At 44.1% G+C, this 11,517-nt stretch overlaps 1 protein-coding gene across 1 annotated transcript; it reads right to left on the minus strand.

The window, feature by feature from the left end:
- Positions 1-8,361: 8,361 nt before the first annotated feature.
- On the minus strand, positions 8,362-10,615 carry LOC124007928 (zinc finger protein 251-like). Its single transcript, XM_046318810.1, has 2 exons — positions 10,345-10,615; positions 8,362-10,014 (listed from the first exon to the last, which is right to left on the minus strand). The coding sequence occupies exons 1-2, from the start codon at positions 10,508-10,510 to the stop codon at positions 8,894-8,896; spliced, it is 1,287 nt and encodes a 428-aa protein (XP_046174766.1). The 5' UTR covers positions 10,511-10,615; the 3' UTR covers positions 8,362-8,893.
- Positions 10,616-11,517: the final 902 nt, after the last annotated feature.

Consider the following 11,517-nt stretch of genomic DNA (forward strand, 5'->3'; position numbering starts at 1 on the left):
TCCGTGTTCTAGTCAAGGAATTTTAGAAAACTCCTTGGTTTTAGTGGGTGGCAAACCCAGACACGCACAGCAGCGCCGCAAGCTGGATGGGGGTTTAGATACTGTGAAAGAAAGTTTACAGACCAGTAGTAAAGGAAACCATAAATACATGTAGACAAACAGTGGTTATCATAAGTATAGGATAATGTGGCATAATCAATTCTTCATCAGGAGTCGACTGTATATCAGTGTTAACTTTGGCAGCTATTTTAGATTTAGTTTTAGTCAGGGGTGAAAGCAAGGCGGTATGGTGTTCCAGACAAATAAATAGTGGGGGTAGCCTGTACCGATAAAACATAAGCCTATCACAATAATTTAAACAAAATGTCAAGAAAACTGTAGGCTATTACACACGTATTTATCATGACGCATGTCAGAGGAATTAACAATTTGCAAATGGACTTGTGGTATTGCCTACAATTCAAAATGCGATGTGGTTCTATGATAACACTGAAATTTTGCCAAGGCAGAGATGAGTGGCTGACACCAAGATGCGCGCGGGGACAACTGTTAACGCATAAATTCTGGCCCTAATGACAATCGGCCAATGTCATTACACTTTTTGGTGTTTTGTGTAAAATATGTCTCTTTCCATTCACTACTGTTTGGAGGCTGGAAATATGGTAGGGGAGAGTGAGGTATGTTCAATTCAATTCAAGGGCTTTATTGGCATGGGAAACATGTGTTAACATTGCCAAAGCAAAAAAAAAAAAAAACAAAGCAAAAGGTATGTTGACACACTTTTCACACTGTGTAACATTTACTAGGCGCAATACATCACAATGGAGCACAATACATCACAATACATCACAATGGAGCACAATACATCACAATACATCACAATGGAGCACAATACATCACAATACATCACAATGGAGCACAATACATCACAATACATAACAATGGTATACATGTCATACCAAATGAAATACGGAAGTCTTGGGCACATATGTTGTATTCATGACATCTCCATATCTTATTTCAGTAGGGAGTTGTAGACCGTTAAATAGAGAGTGAGCACTTGTGACAATTTGCCCCATCAGCGGGTAAATTGTCACACTACGTCAGGTAAGTTATCACATTGGATTATCAACAAATAAGAACAGCCTGTCTGAGCTTGTGCTAGGCAGGGCTGGAATGGTGCTGGGGCCTGGCAGGTTGGTGCTGGGGTCTGGCAGGGCTGGAATGGTGCTGGGGCCTGGCAGGTTGGTGCTGAGGCCTGGCAGGGCTGAAATGGTGCTGGGGCCTGGCAGGTTGGTGCTGGGGCATGGCAGGGCTGGAATGGTGCTGGGCACTGGCAGGTTGGTGCTGGGGCCTGGCAGGGCTGGAATTGTGCAGGGGCCTGGCAGGGCTGGAATGGTGATGTGACCTGGCAGGTTGGTGCTGGGGCCTGGCAGGTTGGTGCTGGGGCCTGGCAGGTTGGTGCTGAGGCCTGGCAGGGCTGGGATGGTGCTGGGGCCTGGCAGGTTGGTGCTGGGGTCTGGCAGGGCTGGAATGGTGCTGGGGACTGGCAGGTTGGTGCTGGGGCCTGGCAGGGCTGGAATTGTGCAGGGGCCTGGCAGGGCTGGAATGGTGATGTGACCTGGCAGGTTGGTGCTGGGGCCTGGCAGGTTGGTGCTGGGGCCTGGCAGGTTGGTGCTGAGGCCTGGCAGGGCTGGAATGGTGCTGGGGTCTGGCAGGGCTGGAATGGTGCTGGGGCCTGGCAGGTTGGTGCTGAGGCCTGGCAGGTTGGTTCTGAGGCCTGGCAGGTTGGTGCTGAGGCCTGGCAGGGCTGGAATGGTGCTGGGGCCTGGCAGGTTGGTGCTGGGCCCTGGCAGGTCTGGAATGGTGCTGGGGCCTGGCAGGTTGGTGCTGGGACCTGGCAGGTTGGTAACTGAGCTAAACGACTATCGCTCCGTAGGACTCACTTCCGTCATCATGAAGTGCTTTGAGAGACTAGTCAAGGATCATATCATCTCCACCCTACCTGACACCCTAGACCCACTCCAATTGGCTTACCTCCCCAATAGGTCCACAGACGACGCAATCACACTGCACACTGCCCTAACCCATCTGGACAAGTGGAATACCTATGTAAGAATGCTGTTCATCGACTACAGCTCAGCATTTAACACCATTGTGCCCTCCAAACTCGTCATTAAGCTCGAGACCCTGGGTCTCGACCCCGCCCTGTGCAACTGGGTCCTGGAAATTCTGACGGGCCACCGTTCTCAGCCCTCTCCTGTACTCCCTGTTCACCCATGACTGCATGGCCATGCACGCCTCCAACTCAATCATCAAGTTTGCAGACAACACTACAGTGGTAGGCTTGATTACCAACAACGACAAGACAGCCTACAGGGAGGAGGTGAGGGCCCTCGGAGTGTGGTGTCAGGAAAACAACCTCACACTCAACGTCAACAAAACAAAGGATATGATCGTGGACTTCAGGAAACAGCAGAGGGAGCACCCCCCTTTCCACATCGACGGGACAGTAGTGGAGAAGGTGGAGAGTTTTAAGTTCCTCTGTATACACATCACAGACAAATTGAAAGGGTCCACCCACACAGACAGCGTGGTGAAGCAGGCGCAACAACACCTCTTCAACCCCAGGAGGCTGAAGAAATTTGGCTGGTCACCAAAAACACTTACAAACTTTTACAAGTGCACAATCGAGAGCATCTTCTCAGACTGTATCACTGCCTGGTACGGCAACTGCTCCGCCCACAACTGTAAGGCTCTCCAGCGGTTAGTGAGGTCTGCACAACGCATCACCGGGGGCAAACTACCTGCCCTCCAAGACACCTTCACCACCCGATGTCACAGGAAGGCCATAAAGATCATCAAGGACAACAATCACCCAAGCCACTGCCTGTTCACACCGTTACTATCCAGAAGGCGAGGTCAGTACAGGTGCATCAATGCTGGGACCGAGAGACTGAAAAACAGTTTCTATCTCAAGGCCATCAGACTGTTTAACAGCCATCACTAGTCACTTTAAACAATGCCACTTTATATAATATTTACACACCCTACATTACTCATCTCATATGTATATACTGTACTCTATACCATCAACTGCATTCTGCCTATGCCGTTCGGTCATCGCTCATCCATATATTTATATGTACATATTCTTATTCATTCCTTTACACTTGTGTGTATAAGGTAGTTGTTGTGAAATTGTTAGATGACTTGTTAGATATTACTGCAGGGTCGGAACTAGAAGCACAAGCATTTCACTACACTCGCATTAACATCTGCTAACCATGTGTATGTGACCAATAACATCTGCTAACCATGTATATGTGACCAATAACATCTGCTAACCATGTGTATGTGACCAATAACATCTGCTAACCATGTGTATGTGACCAATAAAATTGGATTTGATTTGAATATAAAATATGGAGGTATACTATTCCCTGCGGCTGAGACAGCACAGGCCAGTGTGACGACGGGTTCCCCTTTCAGCGGAGGTCAGTGACCCTACTTGTTTGAATCCACATCTGCCCACCACTTTGTCAGGTGTATGTACATTCCATACGTCTCCTGGTCCAAGTTGATATCTCTGTAGCACCTCTGCTACATTGTTGAAGAAAGCAGTAACTCTTTAGGAAACCTGTAAACCACTCCAAGCTGGCCTTTTTCTGCCCCCATTTGCACAAACTTCAGCTGGTGTGCCACAGAAAACTGGTAGGCAAGTCTTCTGACCTCACTTGGCAACAGACCAAAATAAATGTCAGCTGACCTATTAATATACTGAACAAGCTGCATCTCCAAATCAGGTTGAAAAACCTGCCGTGGCTTTGTATAGGCAACAACTGTTGTTGGCGTGGCTGTCTGACTTTCAACTTCTTCTCTGGTAACCTTATGACAATACCGAGTCAGAGTACGGTAATTTATGTCAAAAAAACCTTGCTGTACTCCTGATTGACTTGTTCTGCAACTTCACCTGCCTCGCATCCTTTAACATTATGCCAGGTGGTGTGGTCTGCTATTTTATCTTTCTTTCTTTCCTTCTTTCCTTCTTTCCTTCTTTCCTTCTTTCCTTCTTTCCTTCTTTCCTTCTTTCCTTCCTTCCTTCCTTCCTTCCTTCCTTCCTTCCTTCCTTCCTTCCTTCCTTCCTTCCTTCCTTCCTTCCTTCCTTAAAAAACAAATTTCCTCATTGCAATGACATATTCATTACAGGCTAACTATACCCACCTCCCTGTCTACTATCCTTGTTGCCACAATGCAATTCATAACACCACATTAAATTCCACCTGGCTACCCCTACCCCGGTCAACTGCCCTGCGCCCCCCACAGCAACTCGCCCAAGCATCCCCCATTTCTCCCTCATCCAAATCCAGACAGCAGATGTTCTGAAAGAGCTGCAAAATCTGGACCCCTACGAATCAGCCCGGCTAGACAATCCGGACCCTCTCTTTCTAAAAATGATCTGCCGAAATTGTTGCAACCCCTATTACTAGCCTGTTCAACCTCTCTTTCGTCTTGTCTGAGATCCCCAAAGATTGGAAAGCTGCTGTGGTTGTCACCCTCTTCAAAGGGGGAGACACTCTAGACCCAAACTGCTACAGACCTATGTCTATCCTACCCTGCCTTTCTAATGTCTTCGAAAGCCAAGTTAACTAACAGATCACCGACCATTTCGAATCCCACCGTACCTTCGCCACTATGCAATCTGGCTTCCGAGCTGGTCATAGGTGCACCTCAGCCACGCTCAAGGTCCTAAACGGTATCATAACTGCCATCAATAAGAGACAATATTGTGCAGCCGTATTCATCAACCTGGCCAAGGCTTGACTCTGTCAACCACCACATTCTTATCGGCAGACTCAACAGCCTTGGTTTCTCAAATGACTGCCTTGCCTGGTTCACCAACGACTTCTCTGATAGAGGTCAATGTGTCAAATCGGAGTGCCTGTTGTCCGGACCTCTGGCAGTCTCTATGGGGGTGCCGCAGGGTTCAATTCTCGGGCCGACTCTCTTCTCTCTATACATCAATGATGTTGCTCTTGTTGCTGGTGATTCTCTGATCCACCTCTACGCAGACGACACCATTCTGTGTACTTCTGGACCCTCCTTGGACACTGTGTTAACTAACCTCCAGACTAGCTTCAATGCCATACAACTCTCCTTCCGTGGCCTCCAACTGCTCTTAAATACAAGTAAAACTAAATGCATGTTCTTAAACCGATCACTGCCCACACCTGCCCGCCCGTCCAGCACCACTACTCTGGACGGTTCTGAATATGCACAAATACCTAGGTGTCTGGTTAGACTGTAAACTCTCCTTCCAGACCCACATTAAGCATCTCCAATCCAAAATTAAATCTAGAATCGGCTTCACTCATTCTGCCAAACATACCCTCGTAATACTGACTGTCCTACCGATCCTCGACTTTGGCGATGTCATTTACAAAATAGCCTCCAAAACTCTACTCAACCAATTGGATGCAGTCTATCACAGTGCCATCTGTTTTGTCACCTAAGCCCCATATACTACTCAACACTGCAACCTGTACGCTCTCGTTGGCTGGCCCTCGCTTCATACTCATCGCCAAACCCACTGGCTCCAGGTCATCTACAAGTCTTTGCATCTACAAGTAAAGTCCTGCCTTATCTCAGTTCACTGGTCACCATAGCAGCACCCACCCGCAGCACGCGCTCCAGCAGGTATATCTCACTGGTCACCCCCAAAGCCAATTCCTTCTTTGGCCGCCTTTCCTTCCAGTTCTCTGCTGCCAATGACTGGAAAAAACTGCAAATATCACTGAAGCTGGAGACTAATCTCCATCACTAACTTCAAGCTCCAACTGTCAGAGCAGCTCACAGATCACTGCACCTGTACATAACCCATCTGTAAAGAGCCCATCTAACTACCTCATCCCCATACTGTATTTATTTTGCTCCTTTGCACCCCAGTATCTCTACTTGCACATTCATCTTCTGCACATCTATCACTCCAGTGTTTAATTGCTATGTCGTAATTACCTCGCCACTATGGCCTATTTATTGCCTTTACCTCCCTAATTTTACTACATTTCCACACACTGTATATAGACATTATTGTGTTATTGACTGTACTTTTGTTTAATTCCATGTCTAACTCTGTGTTGTTGTATGTGTCAAACTGCTTTGATTTATCTTGGCCAGGTCGCAGTTGCAAATGAGAACTTGTTCTCAACTAGCCTACCTGGTTAAATAAAGGTGTTCTCAACTAGCCTACCTGGTTAAATAAAGGTGAAATAAAAAATTAATGACGCTGTATTAAGTAGTGTGTGTGGACATACTGTCTCATACAGTAGGCATGCAGTGTGTTAGTACACACACACACACACAAAACCAGGGCCTGTCTTGTGTAGTCCAGGGATATGTCTGTTGCTCTAAACTATATGTATATATAATCAATTTACTGTAACCATTTAATACTATTATCCAAGCTGATTACACAATATCACAATGTTTTTTGAGCACTGTGTCTATGTATACTGGGGCAAGTTGTCACATGTGAAGACTTGCCCCAAGGTCATTGAGACAACTTGCCCCAAACTGACATGTGTGCTAATGTTGGGTAAATCTCAGGGTTAGCTCAACATAGAACTGCAGCTAAAGTATCAAAAATACACATTATTGTCTCCTCTACTCAGTGTAAAATTATAATTTTTGAACATTCATACTTTACATATTATTGCATAACATTTATAGTGGTAGATCTTTTACTTTTGAAGGGGGGGGGGGGATTAACTTGTGCTCCCTTCAGATTAGAGTGACCTTTACAACATGTGAACAGGAAGTTGACCATAGAACATGTAGTCACACAAAATAGCTGTTTGATTTTGGAGCTAGCGCCTCTAGTATTGGAGGTATGAAGTTTACCCGCGGTGACAACTTACCTCGCTCTCCCCTACGTTGCGTGTGGATGACCGTGAAAGGGTAGCCTCGTAAAGCAGCTCTTTGAAGTGATTGTTTGACAATCAGATGAAAACATCATGACTGGTTGTTTTTATGCCAATAAAAAGGTAAAACATAAAAAAAGTTACATGACAAATATTTACGACTCGGCCCACAGAGATCCTATTGAATTAATAGGGGTTCTATATGGAATTCTATGACTAGAGTCATAAAAAATGAAATATATGAACCTTTTTTTATGGGACCTCCTATGTGTGCAACCGTGTAGGAGGTCCCATACCGGGAAGAAATTCAATCTGCTTTCATCCCTAGTTTTAGTCTAAAAATATATAAAATATAATGCATATTTTGGGGGTTGCCTGTGCTGAAAACGTCTATATCAGTGAGCAAATACAGGACTAGTAAAGGCCCAGTGCACTGCATTTGTGAGCAAAAAAAAATATACATCATTTTTTAAAATTCAGATTTTTCAGGGGGTGCACAACTACTTCCCACAGCTATGCCTCCTTCTCAACACTCATTGGAGGAGAATGTCATAGAGGCTGGACCTATGGCTTGCTCATCCAATAGGTTTTAAGAAGGAGGTGAAAAGAGACGTGAAAGAACGCAAGAAGTACGCAATTGAGATTCTCCCGGACAATGAAATAAAAAAGTAAAAAAACCTTTTTTATACAATTAGATTTGCTAAACTCTTGTGTCCTCTCTCCTCAGTACTCTCTCGCTTCCTTTTGAAAAAGGTCAAAGTTAATCGAGGAGAGTCATCGAGCAGTGTGAAAGTGGATGGAAATGTGCTCGTTTGAAATTAGACGGTCCTCCACTCTTGCATCATTAGGCAATTTACGTTTAGTAAATACTTTAACACTTTTTGTTATTCTTAAAACTGCATTGTTGGTTAGTTAAAGGCTTGTAAGTAAGCAGTTCACTGTATGGTCGACACCCGTTGTATCCGTGCATGTGACAAATACAATTTGATTTGGATCCCAAACTTAATGTGTAAAGTGCTCAAAACAAATTAAATTCGTTGTGGAAGCCATTTTATAGATAAAAACAATATGCTACTTATCGTTTTAGAAGTGTGTATGGTTTTCTACTCCGACAATACAACTGCTGATTTAAAAGGGGGATGTGGAAGAGAGCTAAACTCTTCCGTGGTAGGCTTCACCTGGAGTGGAGGACACTCGACTGTACATCAATACTCCATAAAATATTAAATCAACATCATGAACGAGCAGCAGTAGGTCAACATTTCTGAGAAATACTCTTGGACGAATTGGGGGAGATATTTCCCAGAAAGTAAACATGTTTTAATGCATCAATGACATCAGTCAGACCATTCTCTCATCACCCGAGAGATGTAACAGATGTCAGTCGTACTCTCCTTGCGTTGTGTTTTGTCCAAAATAAATCACCCCCCAGCCAGTGGTCCCAGTTGAACATTCATTTATTATCTGTAGTTAAAAAGGAAACAGCACGTTAGTTGTGCAGATCTTAGCGATGTTGATGGTTGATGGTAAAATCTGTAGCATGAAAACTGTGTCAGTAGTGAGCTTGTGTGACCATTACATCGGTGCGTGCTAGCTAACACACTTATATACAGTAATCATGTAGCAACCAAAACAAGTGTTAAAACAAACCAAAATATATTTTAGATTCTTCAAAGTAGCGACCCTTTGCCTTGATGACAGCTTTGCACACTCTTACAAGGTAGAAAATAAAGTAAAACCCTCGAATGAGTTAGGTGTGTCCAAACTTGACAGATACTGTATGTTGCCATCTTAGGTGCATGCACTACTCATGAAGCAAATGTAGAATTTTAACTATTCAAAAACATAAAATACCTTCAAATATCATCCATTAAATATATATATACACCAGCTCTACTTAAAACGTGTTGTCCACATACTGCCTGTTTTTCCCATTCTTTTGACAGAACAGCTTTGTCCTCATTTTCTTTCTTTCAGTTTTTGTCCTGCTTTCCTCCTTTGTGGATGTTTTTCACATGCATCAGCAGGTTAGTCTTTTGAGTGAAGCTTTTCCCGCAGTCACCACAGCTAAATGGTTTCTCTCCTGTGTGAGTCAGTTTATGCCTGGTTAAGTTCATATTGAGACTGAAGCTTCTCCCACAGTCTCCACAGCTAAATGGTTTCTCTCCTGTGTGAGTCAGTTTATGCTTCCTTAGGTTGCCTTTCAAATTGAAGCTTTTCCCACAGTCACCACAGCTAAATGGTTTCTCTCCTGTGTGAGTCCTTATATGATCTGTAAGGTGTCCCTTCTGATAGAAGCTTTTCCCACAGACACCACAGCTAAATGGTTTCTCTCCTGTGTGAATACCCATGTGCCTAGACAGATCTCCCTTGTGTTTGATGGTCATGCCACAAATAGGGCAAGTGCAGGATTTCTCCATGGGACAGAGTTGGACATGGGCTTCCGGTTTACAGGTGGAGTTGTACTGTTTATTGGATAAGTGACATTCGCTGAGTCTCTTCTTGGTAAGAGTCCCGTGCCTCTGCAGGTCAGCTTTCAGAGGAAACGTTTCACCATAGTCATGGCAGTGGTGAGTTTTTCTAGACGTGGTGCTGGGTTTGGAACCGCGTTCCCCCATTGACATGTTTGGATCTAATGGTGGGGTGGGACCCAATGGTGGGCTGCTGTCAAGTCCTACTGGGTCGCTGCTTATGGCTGAACTGTGGCTGGAGGCATTGTTCTGAGTATATGGGGATAAACAGGGAATGTAAAGACCCTTAATGTGGGTCACAGTGGCAAAAGGTTTGAGATCCACTGGTTTAGAGTCTCTCTCTTTGTTCTCCACAGTCTTGGTTTGGGGAAGAGTCAAGGACTGAAGTGGGTCTTCCTGATCACATTCACTTTTCACACAGGAAGGAGTGAATATGAACTCTATGATATCAGGCTCCACCCCTTGAAGCTGCTCTTCCTCCTGATTGGTCCTGACTTCCTCCTGTTTCCCTTTAATCAGTGTGGTATCTGGGTCCTCCTGCCCCAAACTGGGGCTCCACTCCTGTTCACAGTGCTGCTGCTCAGGGGGAACCTCCTTTTCAGAGACAGAGAGCTGCAGGGAGTCTGGAGGGAAGGAGAGGAGGGGCAGAGGTTACCTAGACTTTAGACATCAGGGTTGGGGTCCATTTTAATTAGGTCAACTGTAATTCCAACTCAATAACTGGAAAACTAGAATCTATTTTAGACTATTTCTCAATAAATAAAGAGAATCATATTTATTTATAACGTTCTCTCATTTATTATACATCCAAATCACTTCCTGGTTTTCATCCATGCGCGGTAAATTAAAAAAACAAGTCTTAAAATTGATGTAATGATGATCACTGTTAGCCCAAACAGTTTATCAATAAGGTAGAAAGAACTATAGCTAGCTTTCTGTATCTACATACGAACCTATTTTACATAGTTGCATCTCTGGTGTCCTCCGCAGCAGTCTCCGTAGCCGATCATTCTCCTCCTGGTACTCCACTACCGTTTTCTCAACTGCACCGAAAATCTCCACAGCAGCCGCCGATAAACGCTCATTTAAAAACAAACGCAATAACTGTAGTTTAGACATTTTCAGTCGAATGAGATTCGGGTATCTTATTCAATTCAGTTAGTGGATATTTTGTTACTCCACGCAATGAATGCAAAATGAAAACAGAGTCGTTTCCAATCCTACTTCCGTGTTCTAGTCAAGGAAATTTTAGAAAATACCTCGGTTCTAACTGTGGCGAACCCGGAAACTGTGGCGAACCCGGAAACGCACAACAGCGCCGCCAGCTGGATGGGAGTTTACTACTGTGCAAGGCAGCCTACATGCCAGAAGTAAAGGGAAACAATAACTACATGTAGACAAACAGTGGTTATCATAAGTAAAGGATGATCTGAGATGGACAATTATTAAGCAGGAGTCGACTGTATATCATTACTTTATGCAGGATTCATTCAATATCATGAATGAGGAGCATTAGGTCAACATTTGTATTTAACCTTTATATTAACACAGAGTCATACTGAGACGAAACCCTGTAATTACAAAAAATATAGACATTAATACAATATGAAAAGCAAAGCAGAGATACAAAACAGTCACAGAAAACAAACACATACTACAAAATGTCCTCAATCAGCGTCCGAAATGCCCTAGAGGTACCAAATCATCACCTTTGAGAGTTTGAGATTATTCCACAAGTAAATTGCAAAAAACCCTCAAAAGCTGATTTACCTAACTGTAGAGAACCAAGGAATTTACAGAGTTAGTCATTCTTGGTAACTTGTACTTCTAAAAAGTTATTAATGATGTTAGGTATAGTGGGAGGTTTTGTAAGAAAAGCAATGCATCGATCTACGAGACTGCAGAGGGCCAACCTACTCTCTGATACAGAATGCAGTGATGTGAACCTGTCGCCCGTAATAAAGTGTAGTGCTCTGTGATAAACTGCATCTAATGGTTTCAGTGTATTTGGCAGCTGCATTAACGTAGATATTGTCGCCGTAGTCTATGACCGGTAGGAGCGGTGATGATAAATACTGTTGGACAAATGCAAGGAGATGTTTTCTTGAAAGCATATTTGAAATGTA

The sequence above is a fragment of the Oncorhynchus gorbuscha genome, linkage group LG21, assembly GCF_021184085.1.
Source record: "Oncorhynchus gorbuscha isolate QuinsamMale2020 ecotype Even-year linkage group LG21, OgorEven_v1.0, whole genome shotgun sequence".
Taxonomy (NCBI): Eukaryota; Metazoa; Chordata; class Actinopteri; order Salmoniformes; family Salmonidae; genus Oncorhynchus; species Oncorhynchus gorbuscha.

Bases quoted from the DNA above. Each gene is read 5' to 3' on its own strand.
- LOC124007928 (XM_046318810.1), bottom strand. From the start codon at position 10,510: ATGTCTAAACTACAGTTATTGCGTTTGTTTTTAAATGAGCGTTTATCG. The intron at 10,015-10,344 runs GTTCGTATGTAG...CCTTCCCTCCAG, and splicing joins GATGCAACTATGTAAAATAG to ACTCCCTGCAGCTCTCTGTC.